We start from the raw sequence: 21,790 nt of genomic DNA, 5'->3' as shown, positions 1-21,790 counted from the left end.
TTCTTCCTCTCAGGAAATTCTTCAGACAGAAGTCACACACAATAAATCAGTGAGTGTGACTTTGTGCTCTCATTCCATCGAGTGTTTACAGTCTGCTTCATAAATATTGGAACAATGGGCCTGCCTCTTCTCTGTACACCGCAAACACTCAGATGTGAGTGAAGTCAAGGCTTTCTGCTTTGACTCAAGCATGGCATTAACCATCATAATTACATACATGAAGATAAATACTTTCAGGTGACGTCGTCTGTGAAGAATATTCCAGTTCTGTGCCCTTAAGAAACTCTCGAGTAGCTGTCGCTGTACGTTTTGGGTCATTATTCATCAGCAGCATGCTATCATTTTTGCAGCATTTGTCTGTATCTGAGTATAGATCTGCACGCTCTAGAATTCATCAGCGATCAAATCATCCATAAAAACACAGCACAGCCTCAAAGAGCACCAAAGATTGTTCATCCAAATACATCATTACTTTATAATCAACTGACTTGGGTATTTGTGCAGGTGACAAAAAAAACCTTTGGCTGTAAAAGAGGACTGAATAATGTGCTCGAAGCTTTTAATCTTTAATGCCATAAACATAAACAACAGAACGTCACAGAGTCAGTGAACAGATCCTTTCACTCACAAATAATCACATTTTCACAACAAAAGGTATCAGCGCCAAGTTTCTAACGCTACAACAGAAAAATAGCATCCATTCTACCATACACATGGCGCTCCATCACTTCATGTGCTGCTGAAAAATATTAAAAGAAAAAAAAAATCAAACTCTTGATTTGAAGCTTCCTGATGATGTAACTCTATAAATTGGTGCTCTTAGCTGCGGTGTCCTTGGCCTGCCTGAGTCCATACAGCCATTTGATCACTCGTGCATTTCTCTCAATGACAGACACACCATAGGGAACGCGCTCCGCAACCTTTCCAGCATCCTCATCATCATCTTCATCTTCTCTACCAGAGCCTGCACACTCAGACCCCGGAGCGCTCACGCTGCGGAAACGAGCCATGGACATAATGTCTGAGCTGGACCCGGTCAGCTCCTGCAGGTCCACAGGGTCCAGGCCGCACAGATTGAAGAAGCGCTCCAGCTCTGTCCCGGCTCGGGAGTACCGGTCACTCATGTCTGATTTGGACCGAGTCAAAGAGGGGCGCTTCCTGGAGCTGGAAGAAGACAAGCGGGTGATAGCTGGGGAGGGAGGAGGAAAAACCGGTGGAGCAGGTGGAGCAGTGGGAGCAGGGGATGCAGCGGGAGGGGAGGAAGGATTGTCAGGTTTCAGTGGAGCTGCAAGTGGTTTCAAGGGAGAAGAAGCAGGTGTTGTTCTGATGTGGAAGAGACGGCGGTCTGAAGCAGCTGGCTGTAGAGACAACTGGAAATGTAAAGGTACAGGCTGAAGGGGCTGACGGATGTACTGAAGGGGCCTGCAGGCCGTCCTCACAGGGCTAGCCTGAGGCATGACGTCCACCCTGCGGACCGTCCCTGCAGCTGGAGGTCCCGGAGAAACAGGACTGTCTATCTTGGCAGGTCCAGATGCTTTTAATCTCACCTTAGCTGGACTGGACCAGTCAGGACGTGGAGGTGGACATGGTCTCTCCTTTTTCTGCTGTGCTGCTGCTGGAGAGCTGTGTGCTCTGGTTTCTTTAATGTCCTCTGATTTTACAGCAGCACCGAGCTGCAGTCCATCACTTACACCACTGATAAGGTTACTCAGGTGCTCCAAGTTGAACTGGCCTCCCTCCTGCTTCGTCTTGGTTTGAGTTGGGGTCTTCCTGATGGGTTGCAGTGAAGTAATGGGGCTCAGCAGAAGCTTCCGCACATCAGGAGGTCTGACTGGCTGCTGCTTAGAAAGGGCCTCCTGACTCTTGACGTATTTGGCCTTGTCTGCCTCCAGTCTCTCCACAGCACTCTGCTTTGGTCGGCTTGCTGCTGTCTGACTTTGTCGGGCGAAGTCTGGCAGCTTGGGCCGCAAACGTGGGGGTGAAACACCCACAGCAGTCCTTAAAGGTTGCTTGACTTGACGTTGAAGCATCTCCACAGGCATAGTTTAAACCTTTCTGTTTCACTTCCAGTCCTCTGTGTTAGCCTTTCATGCTCCTCTGTAGGTCTCCAGATTTAACGACAGCATCTCTGCTGAACTCTAGATTCTTGACATTTGGACTTCCTGTGGGAAAAAAAGACACATCAGTCAGCAGAGCAGGAAGGAAAGACAAGTCAGTAAATGAACAGTCCATAAACACATTCACCCTTCAAAGACTGCCAGGCTTCTCCTTTTTAAGACACTTTCCGAATCCGAAACTCCACAAAGACTGCACACCAATAAAGACTCTCAAGCAGCCAATCACACTCCTGAAGCCCCCTGAAGTTCATTGGCTGCTGACACATACGGATTTGAACATGTCATCCATCTCTCCTCACACACAATAACACTGACACTTCATTTGCAGTCAGTAGAAAGGTTGTGAAAAGAGTGTGTGTGTGTGTGTGTTGAAGGGTGATGGGGAGGTGCATCAGGACAGCTGTCAACAAGCTATTGTCTGGAGGCAATACAGAGCAGATCACACACACACACCAACAGCTGCTATAGGAACAATGACTCTCCATCGTTAAATAAAGCAGGCAGTTGCCGAGCGTCTTCCTGAACCACAAGAGTCTCTGTAGGTTAAAAAACTAAAAAGTTACACTAACTGGTGAAGGTCACAGACTCTTTCTGTGTGTGTGCATTGAAGAGTCTGCATCTGCCAGTCAAATTCTCTACATATTTGCCATTCCAGTCTGAGCCAGGCTAAACTCCTGCTGAAAGAAATAAGAAAGCTCTTAATATACCTCCACTTACCTTCCTTCCTTCCTTCAAGATTTACAAACTGAAGCAATCTGCCTTTACGGGTGAGGAGAGGCTGCGCCTCAGCATTTCATTAAGAGAGCAGGCCAGTGGGTTACAAAGCACAGAGGAATGTCAGCATACATACAGAAATAGAGCCACTAATTTAAAGCTTCTCAGTCAAGTGCTGGCTTGCTAAAGGACAAACATGACAAACCAGGAAGACGCACACAAAAGAGCAGGTAAACAACAGAGGACTACCCATATGACACTTGAGGCCTACACACAAGCCTGCCTGAAAGAAGGTGTGAACCAATTCTCAGAATTTTCTTTTGCTTCTCTTCGGGAAACTCACCTGTTGGGATCCACCTGAGCTCCTGAACCTCTGCCGGCTTTCTTTTTGTAGCTGCAGCGCTGTTCCCACTGAAAGCAAAATGTCTTTGAAACCACTTAACCCGCACCAGACAAACCTGTTTGACAACTCATGTGTGCTGCTCCTGAGACCGCCCTCCTCTCTGCTGATTGGTCCAAACCGGTCTCCTATAAGGAAATATTGTCACGTGACCCTGCCATTCCATGTTGACTGATAAGCAGTACAGGAACCAGATGATTTACTATAAATCCTTTCAGACAATTATAGTACACATCAACTGAATAAATAGTGCAGTGCCTGTTTAGATCAAAAGCTGTAATCTATATATCATATTTAATATTTCAATATATATATTCAGTTGTTAAATGACAGGGACAAAATGCAATTGACTGCAACTTAAGATACAAATAAGACATAGATTACTTATGAGCTATATAAGTAAAGTTATAGTATCCCCTCATAATATTGTTTTAAAGATTTTAAATGATTTTATTTTTTTAACTATTTTTTTCAACAGCATTTAGCGAGGTAGACACTTCGCTCAGTTTGCCATGGTAAATAAACAGGTTAAAAGTCAGCTATATTGCTCCCTAAGCAAATAATCAAACAGAAACTCTGTGTTTATCTGTTGGTATCAGCAGCGCAGCTGATAGAGACTGCAGATCCATCCCTCCCTCTATTATCTTTACCTTCTTTGTCCTGTACTACAGGGGTCACTGGGGAGCTGGAGCCTCAGGCTGTAACTACACATAGAAGGGTTAATGCTGGCCAAGGGAGTGACTGCTAGCTCGGTCTCCTCCAAAATATGAGTATATCAGTAGCAGAAAGCAGATCGGATGAACAGTTGATGAGAAAAATGAGACATAGATAGACACAAAGACACAAAGGCTTTATACACATTCATGATTACATATGCAGTTGTATTTAGTTGGGATGGAACTAATAATTGTTTCTTGCCCAAACCTCAAAATCATTTGAAAATAATTGCCAATTTCCAGTTCATTTTGAAGTTTCTACTATTTAAAAGATGGTGAATGTCCGAGAAAGAGGACAAGTTTGACCACGAGACCCAAGTTTTTACCAACATGTACCACACTGTTCGAGAAACAGAGAGGCCTTATACATGTCTTTGTTTGTTTTGCCCCAAATGAAACAACAAAGAACTGTGAAATACAAGTATATAAAAATAAACGACCGTTAAATCCTGCATGATAACACACTTAGAAGAATGTACAGATTTTGCAAATATTTTGTTTGGACTTTACAACAAAACCAACCTCACCAAATTAAAATGATCAATGATCATTTAAAGTCTATAACTGTAATTTATTACAGTAAAATAAACATTTTTTTACAAAGCAGGAGAGAGGATTTAAGATTGTAACTTTCTATTGTTTCTGGAACAGGTGAAATCTGACACAATGAGTCGTGTTAGAAGACACATAAACTCATGTTTTGGGAAGAAAACAGGACAGGTTTCCTGTGTTACCTACAGCTTTCTTTACCGGCAGGCTGTCAGCCCATGGGGTCCCAAAAACTGAAACTCAACGCATCATGCGTGCATTGACACCTGTGCTTACATGTGAATATGACCATAGTGAAAGCCTGGGTTTGCATATGTAAATAAAGGTAACGTTAAGCAACAGTAATATTTCACTGCTATGTAACAACAGTTTTAAAAAAAGCTGTAACAGAGTCTTCATAGCAAACAGCCAGTCCACATTCATCACTAATCATGAATCACACACACAGAGTACATCCTCTTCTACACTGCACCACCTCAAAGTTCAACAATGAGATGGCAACGCCATAAAGCTGAGGTGTCTGAGCTTCCCTTTGTCGAGCACTGTGTCAGGTAACTGTGGTTAAACTTTAGTGTTACGTCACCACAAACCTGATAAACACCACAGTAGTGATGGTCATTGGTTCGTGTGCACCATAATTTAAAATAAGACATAACATACTGCTGGGGTTAGGAGATAGTGCAGTTTTTATCTTTGTCCTTTGCACTCAGACTCTGAGCTCTTCTCCGCCTTATGCTGCCTCTCAGGCTCCAGTCTCGCTGCACCTCCCTCCCCTCCTCCTCTTCCTCCTCCCTGTCTCTGCCCCCCTCAGGTTGGTGCTTTCGGAGTTGCGGTGGCAGAGGAATGGGCTCTCCCAGGAAGTAGCCCTCCTCCTCTGAGTCTGAGGACGAGGAGCAGGTAGAACAGGCGTCATCGTGTTTATGCTGTCCCGGCTGGAGGGTCAGCGAGGAGGAGCCCCGGCCGTCCCTGTCTTTCTCGCCTCTCCAGTCCAGGGTGTCCAGGTGGGGCCGTTCGGGCCGCGAGCGTCGGCAGCGCCTCTCTGAACCCGGGTGTAGTGCAGGGTCTGACGGGATGTGGTTACGATTCCAGCCACGTCTCAGATTGCGTTGGCAGTATGAGGACCCGTCTGATTAGAAAAAGAAACAGTGAGAAAAACCATGAACTGAAACAGACAGAGTTAATATTTGACTCTCTGAAAGCGTTTTATTTACCCAATAGATCCATCTGTGGGGGGATGCCTTTCTGAAGATGCAGTCTGCTTCCAAAACCTCCCTCCTCCTCATCTTCATCCTGCTGGTCTGCCTTGACCCCCTGCAACCCCTCTTCATTCTCTTCTTCATCTTCGTCCTCATCAACTGAGTAGCTGCTGCTGATTGGTTCTCTGAAGCTGACTCTAGCTGTGCTAGTGCGTGTCAGTGGAGGTGCAGAGTCAGAGGGTCTGTCCTCAGGCGGTGGAGGGTTCAGAGGAGGTGAATCCTGGGGCATCATGTCACGAGACTTGACAGGCAGAGGAGGCGGGAGGGGAGGTGAGTCGGGTGAAATATTCTGAGGAGGAAATGCTGAGGAGAAAAATAAATAAATCAGAAGACACATTGTGGTTAAGAAACAATAAGATGAGCTTATGGGTGTGTCCATTAGCAGTAAATACTGCTACCTTGCATAACTTGATTAGTCTTTTCCACCCAGTTCCTGCAGTCTTTTTCAGTAGAGGCTCCTCTTGAATTCAGAACACTTAGTCCTGTATTTCCATTTAGAAGACCTGCAGGTTTGACACCACAGTCCCCCGGCAGCAAACTGTAATGTGGAAGGTCGCTGGGCCAAGAAGGGCCTAAGCCATTTCCTAGATGAATGTGGGGCAGAGGTGAGTAAGAGCCTCGTGGATGAGGATGGCCACCAGGTGAAGGAACTCCATTCTGTACTGGAGCACTGCAGTGGACACCTGAGAGAAGGAAAGAAATACGCTCAAAGGTTTCTGCAGGATATGAACTACAGAAGCCCCCACTGTTTTATATTTACCTCTGTTTTCCACTGCAGTGTGGATGCAGTCCTTTGCAGAAGTCACAATGGGGTGGATGCCCTCTAGTGGCTGCAGTGGAGAACCACACTGTAGCTGGTGATGTTTCTCTGCTGTACCACACTGTCTACTGTGCTGAGGTGGTCTGCTCTGTAGAGCTGAGTCACAGGAGTCAGAGTTGTTTGGGTCCTCACCCAGGGAGCAGGGCCGGGAGCAGAAGATGAGCCCACCACGAGGGAGGAAAGGACGCCCCAGGAGAGGCAGCCGACAGCGGGCGCAGCAGAAACACGACTCCACAGCGTGCCAGTGCTGACCCTCGTATGTCATCTGGCCCTGGTCAATACCTGTGAGGAAATGTTTGATTATCACACGTTGGTTTGTCAGCTGCACCTCTGTGTGTGTGTGGGTAGTTTGTTTTCTTTGGTTTAATATAGATGTATTCAAAACATGCATTTTAATTCTGACAGCTGGTTTTGGGGTTCAGAGATAGAAACTGACCCGTGGCAAAACAAAATTATAAAGCATTATGTGTCAAATATGTGATTTGTGATATTAGGACTTGAAATATAGATAGATTAATCTTTCTACATTGGTGGTTTAGGGTTAACTCAGTACCTATTTGTTCTCCGCAGGTGTCACAGTACTCTGCGTAGAAGGATTCATAGCAGGAGCAGCAGTATGGTCGACTCTCTCTCATGATGTATCGCTGGCCTCCAAGCGCAGCCTCACACTCGAAACAACAGAAATGCTTCATGTGCCAGTATCTTCCCTCTGCCTCTGTACATTCATCGGCAAGAATAATCTAGAATTGAAAGAGACACAGATGAGTAGAAGAATAGAAGACAACGGTATGGGGGCTCTCATCTGCAGCTAAAGAACACTGGTATGTTCGTGATGGCAAATCCATTAGTCAACTAATCCCTTAAGTCACAGTTAGAAGCCATTCAAATTATGAAGAGGTCAGCAGAATGTCTACAAACAGTATGCAGTGATTAGAGAAAATACACTGATGTTTAACCTGGGGATATATAAAAAGACTTTTAAACACAGGATGTTCTCATCCCTACACATGAGAAAGAACAAATTACATTGTTTTTATTGCTCTCGGTGTCTGTGCAATTTACAAAACCTTGTGGATGTTGAGAGTTCGTAGCAGTAACAGCACAGGGATGTTGGTGAGATATTCACCTCATCACAAGCCTGGCAGCGAGGCTTGAGCCTCTCAGCATGGTGCCGCCCACAATATATCTGTCCGTCCTGGTAGAAGTAGATGAGATCAACCAGCAGCTCGCTGCAGGAGGCACACTGAAAACACTGGGGATGCCAACAGCTGCTGTGTCCCGCCCGACTGGCAAACACAGCTATATCTCCACCGCAGATCTGTCTGCCACACTGGAAAAAGAGATGAGATTGGGCGGAGTTGTGGTGCAGAGGGAAGGAAGTTAAGGTAGTATATCCTTTAACAAATGTTGAATGCTCCAGGTTACACAGCAATTTGCTTATGCAGCCCTGTAATCAGAGAATCTTCGAGCGCTGTGGCCCCTGAGCAATGCTTGTACATACTTGCACCATAACTCCACTGCTTTAAATTAATAGGCGTCTGCATACTATACACGCATGAATTTTAGAATAAAGATCTTTGGAGTTTTCAATATATTATCCTCAAGGGGGAATCTGCAACATTCTTGACACAAAACAAAAGTTCTTCTCTACCTGCTGGCAGATGGCTCCAGTCATGGTCACAGGAAAAAGTCTGACGACACCTCTGCCTAGGTTTTCTCTTTTCCTCTGTTGACTGAACAGACGCAGCTCCTTTTTCTCCTCCTCATCCAAAGAGTTACAGTACTGAGGCTGCAAGAAACACATACCGGACATATAACTAGACATTAGTAAAACGCTTAAATTATTCTTAAAGGTTTTGTCAGAAACCACATATTTAGATTAATCCTAATCCCACGAACATCTGCTTTTGTCTGCCGTAAAAAGTACAATCTGTAAAGATCCAGATGAACAAATTGCCAAAAATAGACAACAAACCAGCAATCGCATCACAAAAACTGATGGAGAAGCTGATCTGCAGGATTTCTACATTTCATGTGAGTGCAAAACTAGTGTGTAGAGAATATAATATTGCTCACATATTTTTCTAAGATTACTACCGGTAAACTCTTGTACTGGTACTTGCAGATTTATATCAACAGTCAACAAAAATCAATGACAAACTTTTTTTCATTTTCTTTTTACTAATAATAACTGTCATATACTACACAACCATGACTGCATATAAGTGCAAATTTTACTATTTTATAAATCATGCAGTGGCATTACCTCACTGTCGTGTGCTGGAAGCTGGTGCAGCAGCTGTTTGATTCGGTATCTCTCCCCAGGACTGTTCACATAAGGCACCCTGTCCTCTGGTAAGCAGCTAAAATACTGGTATACCTGTATGAGGAGACAAGTATGGTCACATAAATAAGAGAATACAGAGAACAATTACAGAGCACCTATTCAACTACCAACATAAATCAAAAATATTTTCCCAAGTTGAATTGCTGAGCCTAGGTATGAACATGTCCATGTCCAAAAGTGAGCATCATGTGGATGTAGTTGTGTTAATTTATGCCCTGACTCTGCGTCTGCTCTGCACCCTGACTGTTACCTGTTCGGGCTTGAGCCCAGGTGGGACCCACGAGTACTCCTCGGAGGCACAGCCTGAGTCGTCGTCAGAGATGGAGTGTCTCTGGAAGTCTGATACCAGCTTTGTCATCATCTTTTCCAGCTGCCCCGGCACCGAGCGCACGGCATGCTCCTCCCGCACACACTTGCAGTGCACACAGATTTTTCTGTAAGAGAAAGAGACACTTTTGAGCATCATCTCCTGCTGAGGATAAGTGCATTAGTGAGTTAAAACGCAAGAAAAACTGAAGAAGAGTCAAACATTTCAATAAAAACCACAGGGGTCTCCTGGTGCTGCAGGTGCAAAATATAATGTTGTGGACCAGAATCAAGACTTTGGCACAAAATGTTTCTTTCTAAGCATACAGTGTGCTGGTGCTGGTGGGAAAGCTGGGAAACAAGTTTTTTCTTGCACAATCTGAAAAAAAGCAATACAGAGGAAATACATTTAATGTTTGCCAGAAGAAAATCTGATTATTATTAAAATCAGGTGGTAAGGCCAACTTCCAAAACAAGTTACACCAAATATATACCGGCACTCCAAGAATTATTTATGAATACATTTTGTGTTGGAGACATTATCTCACAAAGCAACCCACACACATTTATAGGGTTGACTCAGCAAGGCTCCCTGCAGTCAAAAGCTACTAATACAACAGTTGTCACAACCTGACTGGGAACAACACAATCCCTGATCATTTAAAACAATCTCCTACCACTTCATCCCCTCATTACACCAACATCTCACAGCATCTGCATCAGGACCTACAAATCCCAACCACTTTCTTACCAAACAAGTGGGAAATGAGGTCAATGACATAATCCTGGCTGTCAATCCAGGGCAGTTAATAGAGGGAGGTGAAGATGGGAGCAATAATCTCCCTCAGCTTCGTATTACAACTCATCGTGTCCTCAGACTTTTCACCACATTCAATCTGGCAGTGGGTGTGCCTGTGTGTGGGACCGGTAGAGTCAGAATAAAGAGCCCCGGGTGAGACAGCAAGGTGTGAGAGTCCAATATCTGAGTGGATGCAACAGTGTGGCTGTATACAGCATGCATTGCATGTGTACATCTCTGTTGTGATTGCATAACAGCCTGCCAGCTGGCACTTGTGGCTCAAGTTCACAAGGCACAAAGCTGCTTTATTCCAGCACCCAACCCCCCCACACAACCCAAAACCTCATACAAACACACACACAGACACAGATACTCGTAAACTGCAGGAGTACTCCTCCTGTAATCAATCATAGAAACTCATCAATGTCAGTGACAGCCGGTAATAACTGCATGTCAGTGCTCCTCTCTCTTTACTCAACACAAGTTAATTGTTAAGGAGTTGACAAAACAGAGACAAGAAATACCAGAATGGGATCCCAGTGCCTTTTCTCAGGACAGTACACATATGTAGTTGGTGCAAGACAGTCACACGATAAACAATAGCAGACACAGGAAGTCAGCTTAGTTTAAGCCATGTTGGCATGATTCTGGTCCCAGCTGCATTTGTGTGTGTGGAGGGGGGGACCACAAAGCACAGGCCTATGTTAGTGGGTAGTAGGAGGACACAGCGAGAGACCTGGCATGATGAGACAGATGGCAGATGAACCACGTTTCACCCCAACAGTACCCACCCCCACCGCCTCCATCCCGAGCCTCTACATGATGAAAGCATTTGTAAAGGGCTTTAATCACCAGCAGGTGCCAACCCTCACATGCAACCTCAACAGTAATTGAAAGAAGTGACAGTCTGGAAGAATTTGGGGTATAAAAGTATGCAGGAAAGTCTCAAATAATTGTGCAGAAACTGTGCCAAGAGGACCGAGTTTCATTCAAGTCTGGTTTGCGCGCACACACACACACTTATTTTTGTATAAATAACTAACTATGTAGTGTTTGTCAATGTATATGAGGAAATCTGTACACATGTGGTCAGCTGCATTTTTTTTGGAAGGATGTAAGCACCAACTATATTGCCATACCTGGGTATTAAATGCATTAGCATTTGCAGAAAAAAAAGCCTATTTAACACACTGTTTGTACAATAAAACAATCAAAACTAAAAAGAATCAAGGTGTCTAAAAATTATTTTTTAGCCTTGACTGCGTTATATTACAGAGAGATGTGTTTGAGCCCTCTCTAGTTCTAATCATATTAAACCCATAGGTTTAGTTAGGAACATTATATTGCAGTGAAAAAAATGAGCCAACATTGATTAAACATTTGACATGACTGAATAAACACCCAGAAAAGGCAAAACAATGTTTAGATAAACTGAATGAGCATCAGTGTGTAATACTGTGAGAAAAGACACATTTGATTCTGAGAGAATTCACATGAGCTTGAATAAAAATAGAATAAATAAGGGCACGGAACAACAAATCCTGTATTCTGGGGTGTCTCTGTGTTTATCAGAAGTCAGTGTGATTCTCATACAAGGTAATCCGCCACCAGCCATGTCTGTTATTACCAAGAGACACAGCAGATGCTGCTTTGGACAGGAATCCACAATCTGCCTCTAAATTTGCTTTGCTGGACCAAAACATTGTTACTGAGCCTGCTGGTACAGCTGGTGCTGTTAGTGATGTTAATGGTGTGTCCTTTTTTTTTTGCATTCATAGGCTATAGTAAATAATGGACTAAAGATATAGAGCAGGCTGACTGAGGACATACAGTTAAGGACAGTGTGTTAAGAAATAACACAGATAATAAACACAATTAAATTTGCTTTGATTAGCTGTCAGACAGCACTGGTAAAAAAGGGATTCATTATTAGATTCCACCTGTGTCTAACAGGAGTTGAAGACCAGGACTACCTGTGCTATGTAATATTCCACCACAGAAGTCTACACAGATCCATTATGCACTAAAAACAATAAAGGGCAATCCTTCTCTAAACACACACACACCCTTCCATCTATGCACATTTTCCACCTTAATGGCTGTTTGAGTTTCTAGCCTCTCTATTCCTGTCAGACAGTAAAATATGGTTCCATCATTACCTGCTGTAATCATGACAAATTAGTCGGCCCGTTGTTGCTGTCCCATCCAGACTTGTGTTCTTCCAAAGATGTAAAGGTTTGCATCTAGCCGGCCTGTCGATAGTAGCAGGTTATTCTATGGCAGCTCATTCCCATGTGATCATTTCTCTGTCTGAGCTGCTCTTTTCAACGTCCCCGCCGGCCCCCATCTCCCGCCCTCCTCCGTCATGATAGTGGGCTCAAACAATAGGCTCCCCCTACACTGAATACAACTACACATCACACAAATCTCACACAGGGTCATGTGATTGTAAAATTTGCTTAAAATGATAAGCTCAAGTACGCACACACATTATGTGCACACTTTACTCACACTGCCTTTGAAGATATGAAGCATCAAGTGACAATGACGAAGAATAAACCCACTCTGTCTTTCCTCCCCTGACCAGACTGCTGTAACTGATTCATAACAGATGGCCAATTGTAGCATTGATGCAGTTATTAATCATAGAAATAAGCAGAGCAGATTTTGAGACTATGAGCAACGCTGTGCTGCACAGCATTTGTCATATTACGTGATCAAATGTTCATGCATGACCACAAAGTGTGTCTTTGGTGGATATCAAACAGAGAACAGAAGGGTCGGTTGCCGCGGAGTCACGACACATCTCTGAATTTCTTTCAGCTCATCTGACTTTTTAACTCGATTCCCCCTAAAACTTTGTCAGCTTTTCTTTCTCTTGTTTTCATGAGGCAAAGTCTCTTCTTCCTTTCTGCCTAGTATAGATTCAGTTGTGATGATGTAACTTCTATGACTTTGGAAAAAATGATTTGTTTCTTGCCAGTGACGACAATATACAAATTTATCAAAACAAGGGCTGAGGGCGATCCATGGTAGTTATTATGGTGTCTGAGCTCACTGTACTCTCTGTACATCTCCTTGAATTTGACAGCATGTGCTGGAAATACACATAACACAAGCAAATATGACACATATAAAATAAGCAGAAGGTGAGGAACTACGTAGGCTAATAAATAATGTGACTAGGATGTTGAAATAACTGTAGCAACATCCAAAAACAAACTTTCCCAGCCAGAACCTTTGACTAACAGAAGAATGTGTCAGTGCAGCCAACAAGTAACTTAGCTAATGTAGCTTGCAGCTTGCTGAAGGCCATGGGGTTCTAAAGACACATACTGCTGGCGAATATTCATTTATTAAAAGCTTTCTGTTCAGCAGCATATGATAACCCTTTGTATTGAATGGGTGCTGCTGCTGTGATAATCTACGACTGCAGTGAGCGTTCTTTAGATCTGGTTCTGAGAAACAGATGGGCCTCGGCCCATAACTCTCTGCCACTAATTAGTGACTGAGTAATTGCCGCATGGCCAGCCAGACTAATAGCAATGGCGACTTTGAACACTTTTGAAGCGTGGTGGGGACCTGTGGGTCAAAAGTAACTCAATTCGCTTGCTGCTGGGCAGCGGAAGCACCATCTGCTGCGCACCTCAGTTTAAGCTCTGTCTGAAAAAGCTCAGGATGAAGATGGATCACTTCCCTCTCAGCGAGCATCAGCAGCTGAGCCTGTGGTCACTTCTCCACCAGTGAAGGTGTGACTCAAAATTGGTTATTAAGAAAGATGTCATTAGTACAAGACTCTGGGGTTTTAAAAACTGACCCCTATAAATCTCAATCATTTAATCACTTTCAAGTTCCTCATTCTCCTGCAATCAGCTTAATGTCCTGACAGGACATTTGCCCTCATCATCCACAAGTCATTTCTGATCTGTCCACCAGCAAAAAAACTATACAATAAACTACGGCTCTATGTTAATGCTACACAGATTAAAACACAGTAAACAGATCAGTGTGTACAGTGGCCGGAGGTAGAGCGCAGCACACGTGTTTTAGATTACATTCTAACTTCTAAGCTTTTGTGTTGACCTGAATAGAGGAAAAAAAAATAGAAGATACAATTACAGCCTTTTGGTTACAAGTACGCATTCCTGTGCCTTTTGTTTTATTCTCTCCATCACCAATCCATGGTTGGTTTCAGCAAAACAGTGCCCATCTGGGATCATGATGGCAGACGTAATAACCAGGAATACATTTCCCTTCAATCCCTATTTAGCTGTGTGTCAGACTTGGTTATTATTTTCTACAGTTCCAGTGTCTGGAAACACTAAAGGCAGCATGTCTGAATCTTTTCCAACAGCCAGACTCTTTTTTTTTTACCACTTAAACATTTTAATCAAATGAATGTTTAGTTTAAAGCATGGAAATGTCTATTTCTTTTCTATTTATAGTTTAACATTCAAAAGTCACATCTGAAAAGGGAAAACTGCAATGAAAAGGAGAAAGGAGAGCAGAGGCAGAGGGGCATATGAAGTGGTCGAGAGGGTTACTATCACAGCAGTAAGGTCTAATCTTATTAGTGTGATTGACAGGATTAGACTAACCAAGAGACCCAACCAGCTGGATATACACCGAAGTACTAAAGGAGAGGGGGGCAACGAAAAAGGGGGCTTGAAGACAAGCACACGAAAACTGGCTTAACAGATGAAAATAAATTGCTGGTCAGGAGAGACTTTGACACTGTTAAACAACTCCTGAACAAACAGGTATAAGAAGAATGGAACAGACGCCTATGATTGAAAAGAAGGAATCAGAAGGATCGCAGCACTCTCTCCAAACATAATATGGACATCCTACAAAAACAGAGCTGTCCTTGTGTCCATAAAAACCTGATCCAGATGACCACTAAAGATAATTTTTTTCACCCCTGGGTGGGTGATTGTATCACACGTCCCTTTTCTCAGTAGGATAAATGATAAAGTCTACAATAGCAGAGGAGGAAGAGGTCTTAAGTTTAATTCGCCACAGCTTGGACATACAGCACATAAAGCAGGATAATCCTGCTGCTCTATAGTACTTCTGTTTACCCATGAAGATAATGCCAACTAAATGCAGATGTTGATGTGGATGTCAGAGCTTAATGCCACTCATTAGTTTATATCCCCTATTCCTTATGACCACAGAATAAGGCTGATCTGCTTTGTGTGTGTGTGTGTGTGTGTATGTGATGCCCTGACTGGACATGTACACACACAGATCACAGCTAAGCTGATTTACCAATGTTACTGTCCTTGCTAAGACATTGAAGTCCATCAAAAAATCAGTTTGGCAATTAAATAAAATCAAAGCCACTTCTACAAAAACATCTTTAAACTACTGTGTTTAACCAGAACTAAAGCTAGCAATGATGACCCATTTTATTGATCCTTTAAAAAGCCTGGTAGTGAATGATGCAACAACGACATATCCCATAAGTGCAAATCTTATAGTGATGCAAAAACTGAACTTGATTAAGGGTGTAGCTGCTTCAGGTGATCGCAAGCTTCCTTCTTATGTGGCTCTCTACCTCAGCTCCACTCGTGTTCCACTGTTTGGCCCATATTTTATTTCAGCCGGGAGTTACATATGAGTGCTGTGAGGACCCCTCCACACTGAGCTTCAAAAACTATTAATGACAACCTAGAGGGTTTGTCTATCTTTACATACAGTCTATGCATGTAACACACAGCTGACATGTAACAGAAACCTCTTTAAGTTTAAGAGTAAGAATGATGTCAGTAAGCAAGAATACAATTTCTTCATGCAGCTGTTTTAGTACAAAAATAACATTAAAATTCCTTTGAAGTGAAAACAGTGAGTATTTTCTGCAGAAAGCAGCCTCATAAGTGTTGATTTTAGATGTTGCTTCTGCAGCTGTAAAAGATCCAGAAGACAGCAGGAGAAGCTGCTGCTCTACGAAAGGTGATTACACAGCATGAAACAAACATTTCCTGCAAAGTTCACAGGCAGTGTTTAAGAATCCTACAGTTCATACCTCCAGCCGTGGACACGGAAGCCGGGGCACTGGTCACCACAACGCATACAGGGCTGGCCTCGGTCTGGGTCCTCTTCCTCCTGCTGAAAACACAACACAGAGACAGAACCAAACTCAGTCTTACTCTTTAAGTAAACCAAAAAGTGGGCCAACAAAAAAAGGACTCAGTTCTTTTTGTGTTCACACAGTTTGGACCAGGTTCGCTTTCTAGTCCAGTTCAGCTTTGTTCAGTCCTCTTTCTGTTCACACCAGATCCTCTAGAGCTCTCACACCCCCACTGCACTGAATTCTGGGTAGTTTTCACTTGAAGCAAAATGTCTGCTGCTATGCCTAATTAGTGCACATTCATAGGGAAAATAGAGTTGTACATATATAGACTCGTGACCAATCTACAGCAATGAAAGAAGCTTATAATACAGTGAAAAAAGTGAACCTGGTGTGCATTGTGTTCACAATGCACAAATTAGGCGAACCGTACCGCTGACTTTTTAGTGATCATTGGACCCTACTTTTAGGGTCAAAATACAGTAAAATACAGTTAAAATTAGGAAAGATATCACATACAGTGGTTGCTAGATATGTTCGGAAAAACATCAACATCATATTGAGTGAGTGTTTTCTACTTAAGCTACATGCAGAATGCACTTAGTGTAGCAGCGTTTGTGGAGTATGAGCTGTCTGTAGATTACTTAATGACGTCACATGCAGAGTCACTTTATGATTATTGCTACTTTATACCAAAATCCCACATTATTATTATTATGTGAGCATAAACTTAACAGACTCATAATTTGATCTGTAACATCTCTGATACATTTTATTTGACATAGGCTGTAACTTAGTAAACCTGTTTGTATAGTGAATAGGAGGAATGCTCATATTGTGTGTTTTGAAATGATATGCAGAGTACAATTACAAAAATGCCTTTAGCCAAAAAGTCCTGAGCTGTGCATTAGACGTAGCCAAAGGTAACTCCACAGCTTAGCACTAAACCAACTACCTCATATTTCACTTCTGTTCCTGCGGCCTCGCTGCAGATGCAGGCCCCTTTTTAGAGATGAGAGGAAGGAAGCAGAGACAGGATGAGAGCTGCACCCTTTCCCTCTCTGTGTTTGGACTTTTTCTCTAATGCCTTAGCTCCATAGCCCCTTTCAAATTGACACTATAGCCGAACAGTGTTTGAGTCAAGTAAGAGTGACACTATAATAGCTGCTGTTGTACAAGATAAGATGCAGATATGTGAGAGGGCAACTTGTTTACCTGTCTGTCTTTAACCACATAATGTATTCATGTTAAGCCTGTTTCACCATCCAGAAATGTTTCAAGCTCTGCAGTTCATTACTTACTGCTGAGGGCTGCACAGTTTACTTTACTTATCTCACTGATATGTGAGGGCTGTTATGTATGTTGAAAGAGCGTTATTCATGCACTGAGAAATCACAGACACGCAAAGGTTTCTGAGGTACTTTGTGCAGCCTTATTAATCAGCACTTTGATTTTCACTTTGATTGTCACTAACAAGGCCAGGTATGAAAGGTGACAAGATGAGTTAAATGAAGCATGCAGATGATTTCTGGGTGACTGCACCTTTCAGCTGTTATTACCTTTAGAAGGAGCTCCTGAGTCGTCACACTGACATGGTGACTGAACCCCGGGGGTACACAAATATCTTTACATTTAACACTGTGTTCAGCTATTGTACACTGCAGACAGATTGCATTTATTTAAGGTTACAGAGAATGAAAGTAAAGTGCTGCAGGATAAAACCAGGTAATGAAATTGTAGATGACCTTAACTAATTACAGATCAGGATACTACAGAGTGTTGCTGCATTTGCATTCATATTGTAAAGGAATGAAATGAATCATGACTGGATTTCAAATATAGCGTTTATGTCACATAGCTATGTTACTGTTTTGACAACACACCGTCACTATTGCTAATGCTATATCCTTCTTATCCATGACAGATGAGTGCAGCTGTTTATTATTATTTTAAGCTAAATGGTTTGGACTAATTCTGAAAACATTTGATATAAAACAGATTAGTGGGTCAACGTAATAACATGAATGCTCACTCTTTTTAGTGAAGACAGTAATTAAGAATTAAGCATGACTTCAGTTGTGACGTAATAAGGGAAAAAAGATTAGGAATCCGGAGAAAAGATTTCAATTTACTTGAATTATTTAATTGACAGATGACAGGAGAACAGTTAATTGTAAAAACAAAATAATCAGAAGATGTTTCGATCTCCAATGCATCAAACTCTGTCAACTTGATTTCAATTAAGACTGCAAGGGGTCACAAACTTAAATGGAAAAACAACATTTTGGGTTCTTGCAGCTGTTGCTTATTTAAAAAAAGGAAGGAACATATAATTTACTCCTTAGTGTAAATACAAAGGACAATCTTATAGCCTCGAACATTAGCCAGTTAGTTTTACATTTCCTTTTTATGGAGGCTGTGTCCCATATTTCAAGGCTGCACAGAAACTTGAAGGTTTTTCTTACAAAAGATAATACGCCAAGTTTGTGTCCTGACAATGAGGTTTTCCTTTTGTGTTCTGAGTAAAGGATGTGGTGGGAGTGGCAGTAGGAAGTTTCTAACAAGAAGTTCAAGTCAACATGCTCACACTCAGTCCGGCATCAGACTTTTCATATCAGCTCCTTTGTTTTCTCTGAGGCGGTATAAGGTTTTAATCACATGGGTTTGCTTAAGTTCTGTCTTGCTACCAAGTAACGGTGTAACCAGGTAATGGACAAGCTGAATGGCTGCCAGCTTTGTTATCTGACATCAGTATGCACTGGCGAAGCCTGGGATTATTTACAATAATATAAAGGAAAGGGTAAATAATACATCTGAATGATGTCATTTGCTGATAATGAGTGGTGCTGAGAGAGTGGTACTCCTCAGGTAAGAGAAAAGCACTCCCGAAGAGCCAATTAGGAGGAATGCCTGGTCAATTCTTACCCCCACAGAAAAGTGGTGCTGGATGGATTAAACATTAACAGGAGAGGTCGTAGGTCGGGGGGGCCTTTGCTGTCTCGGCATGTTGACTCAATGCACCTCTCGCCACTGGACAGGATCAGACTGACAGCCTGTGGGCCAGATGTCTCCATGCACCCATATCTCCTCTGAGGCACAACACTTCTTGTTGCTCTTATGGTTGATGCATTACTGCCTCCTGCCAACAATGTCAATGCAAAAAATAGTATCCAAAAAATGGGTCGGTTAACTGAACTCAAATTTTGCATCACTGACTGTGCTGCAGTGAGGGTAGAGCCATCTCCTGCCACTCCAAGGCCAGCTGGAAGACAACAATCCTTCCAGCTGGCCTTGGAGTGGCCTCTGAGTCTTCACTCAACTGGCCTTGATTGGCAAACCTCTATACTTCTCACTTGATCTTAAAGCATGAACTCAGTCTTGGAGGCCAAACACTGCTGGGTAACATGTTAAAAGTGTCCGTACAACTGTCTTAAAACTAATAAATGAGTTAAAATTAGATTGGACAGTTTTCTATAACTGAATGCGGCTCTACACCCAGTTTATCGATCGTCAGGAAACAAATCGAGCAACATTTTTGCATTCTCCAAATGTACAACAATTTAATGGCTGGTTGCGTAAGAGGCACAGACTTGAGAGAGTTCTGCAAAGAGACACTGTGGCTGGATGATCATGAGCTTCATATTTAACCCGATGTTGCTCAAAGCCTGCTGTCCTAATTGTAGACATGGCTGCTACTCTCAAATCCTGTATGCTAATTTAATTTATAAAAACCTAAATCAAAAGGCTGTGGTGGAAAGATTTGTGGTGAAGCCAAAGCCATATAAATCATTATTTTTCTGTGTTGGGGACACACATTTTCATACATGGTTTAGTCACATAAATAACTAGGCTAATACATTAGTCGTTCATTTTGTTCAACCTGCCACAGTCAGATTAATACATCACCACTGATCACTGGATTTAATCAGTTTCAGTTTATTTAACAGTCATTGTGCATCACTGTTAATGATACACTTTGAACAGCGGTGCTGTAATATGACTCAAAACTCACTTTTCCTGTGCTGATGTAATGTGAGTGTTGCATTAAATATTCATGATATTCATTAATACTCAAGTGTGGTTATTGTGTTAGGTGGGAACGGGTGTCTGGAGTGTTAAAATATTGTTAAGGCACATTCACAAATAGTATTCTGAGAAGTTATTATAATATAATAATCTGATTTTCTTGTTGCAGAAACAGCTGAAGTGGTGGAATGTATCGTTACTTTAGTTAAATTCTGACAACATTTCAGGGAAATATTAGACTTTCTACATTTTTTGCAATTCTTTTACATAAAATAAAAAAATATATTGTCCTGTAAAAAATGTCTTACCAAAGTAGTGTGTTGTCAAACTCTCGCTTCACATGTCTCCAAATTTTCTGACTAATCTTTTTACATGGTTGAGGTTCAGTAAATGGTCAAATGAGCTAATATTTTAGCAAAAACAGATTATGTATAACAATCAATAATCTGACGAACCCTCAGAGTTATCATCTGTCCATGCATATTAAACTACACACTAAGTAACTTTCATAAACTGACGCTTTTCTATTTATTATATTTGTGTCACAATAATAATAATATATCAGTCTAACCAGTGCCTTTACTTGATTTGGTCAATAATCTGAACCATGTAAACTGGCTTTTAGATCAAAATTCAAAGTTCTGTACAACAAAGCAGCAAGTGTTGTTGTTAAAATGAAAACCTGACAAAGGTAATAAACACATTCATGTTACATCCCAACCCGCTCAGGTACAAATCTATGACGTAGCCTGACCCCTCCTGACTAATGTACCTGAGGCACCCGACATGACTCAAGAAACAAAGAATGTAGCACTTTATTGTACACACTGCGAAGTAAACCAACACTGGAAAATGTATGTTGATAGCAGTGAAAGGAGTGGGAACATTTTATAGAAATCAATTCGCCGAAACAAAAGCCAGGTGAAGGTGGGACGAAGTTCCGCTCGGGCTGTTTTCTGTGTTGAATACAAGTAATGAACTTGCAGTGTACCATTACATTGAAGCACAGAAGCGCTTCAAAAGCTCAAGAAATCTTTGAAACTAAGGTTACTGTTATAAGAAGTTTGTATCAGAGATGTTTACTGACTTATGTTAAGAAATATAATTGTATGGGATTAAAGAAGGAGGCACTTACCGAGCGGTTGGACCGTCGCTTTTTAGACCCGCGCAGAAACATGGTGTCGGTTGTATGTTAAAACCAATTTCCAGATGAACAACCAACGAAATGAAGAAACAAGCGGTCTAAACAGTGAAAGCAGCACCATCCGTGTTGGACTACATACTGTTTCCTTCAGCCGAGCCCGGACTCTTCAGTCCCCCCTTAGCTAACTATCGACTTTGGCATCTCGTATGAAAAGCTAGCTTAGCCGGAAAATGTGACTTCCGGCTGAGCTTTCAAAATAAAATACGCGTAAACGCAAATGTTTAATATTTCTACAGTACGTGCAAAATATAAAGAACAGTAGTAGATACCATTTTATTAGAAATACATTCATTTATTTTAAATTTCAATAAATCTTCTAACTAATTAGTTTAGTTCAATCGGTTAGCGGTCCTGCTTTTATTTTGTAAGGTACACGAGCGGAACTGCCACCGGTTGCTAACACGGTGAAGCTCCAACTTTATCTGTCCTGTCCAAGATACTAGACCTGAACGGCAAACTGTCC

The 21,790-nt window shown here is 42.2% G+C and overlaps 2 protein-coding genes across 4 annotated transcripts; both read right to left on the bottom strand.

Moving 5' to 3' along the window:
• Positions 1 to 692: 692 nt before the first annotated feature.
• On the bottom strand, positions 693 to 3,311 carry fam110a (family with sequence similarity 110 member A). Of its 2 annotated transcripts, none has more exons than XM_028410076.1 (2): positions 3,175 to 3,311; positions 693 to 2,162 (listed from the first exon to the last, which is right to left on the bottom strand). In XM_028410076.1, exon 2 carries the CDS (start codon positions 2,040 to 2,042, stop codon positions 804 to 806), a length of 1,239 nt encoding a protein of 412 aa, XP_028265877.1. In that variant the 5' UTR covers positions 2,043 to 2,162; positions 3,175 to 3,311; the 3' UTR covers positions 693 to 803. The 2 variants fall into 2 exon arrangements, with proteins under 2 accessions (XP_028265877.1, XP_028265878.1); XM_028410077.1 differs by lacking the exon at positions 3,175 to 3,311 and adding an exon at positions 2,245 to 2,355.
• A 639-nt stretch (positions 3,312 to 3,950) lies between these two features.
• On the bottom strand, positions 3,951 to 21,466 carry prickle3 (prickle homolog 3). Of its 2 annotated transcripts, XM_028411030.1 has the most exons (11): positions 21,259 to 21,466; positions 16,053 to 16,135; positions 9,170 to 9,353; positions 8,839 to 8,952; positions 8,224 to 8,361; positions 7,699 to 7,902; positions 7,126 to 7,312; positions 6,513 to 6,854; positions 6,151 to 6,435; positions 5,708 to 6,055; positions 3,951 to 5,622 (listed from the first exon to the last, which is right to left on the bottom strand). In XM_028411030.1, the coding sequence occupies exons 1-11, from the start codon at positions 21,298 to 21,300 to the stop codon at positions 5,165 to 5,167; spliced, it is 2,385 nt and encodes a 794-aa protein (XP_028266831.1). In that variant the 5' UTR covers positions 21,301 to 21,466; the 3' UTR covers positions 3,951 to 5,164. The 2 variants fall into 2 exon arrangements, with proteins under 2 accessions (XP_028266831.1, XP_028266832.1); XM_028411031.1 differs by lacking the exons at positions 16,053 to 16,135; positions 21,259 to 21,466 and adding an exon at positions 12,184 to 12,309.
• Between the last annotated feature and the right edge of the window lie 324 nt (positions 21,467 to 21,790).

This window comes from Parambassis ranga, chromosome 7 (assembly GCF_900634625.1).
Source record: "Parambassis ranga chromosome 7, fParRan2.1, whole genome shotgun sequence".
Taxonomy (NCBI): Eukaryota; Metazoa; Chordata; class Actinopteri; family Ambassidae; genus Parambassis; species Parambassis ranga.
The sequence above is the reverse complement of the archived record's forward strand: the minus strand, read 5'-3'. Positions and strand labels throughout refer to the sequence as shown.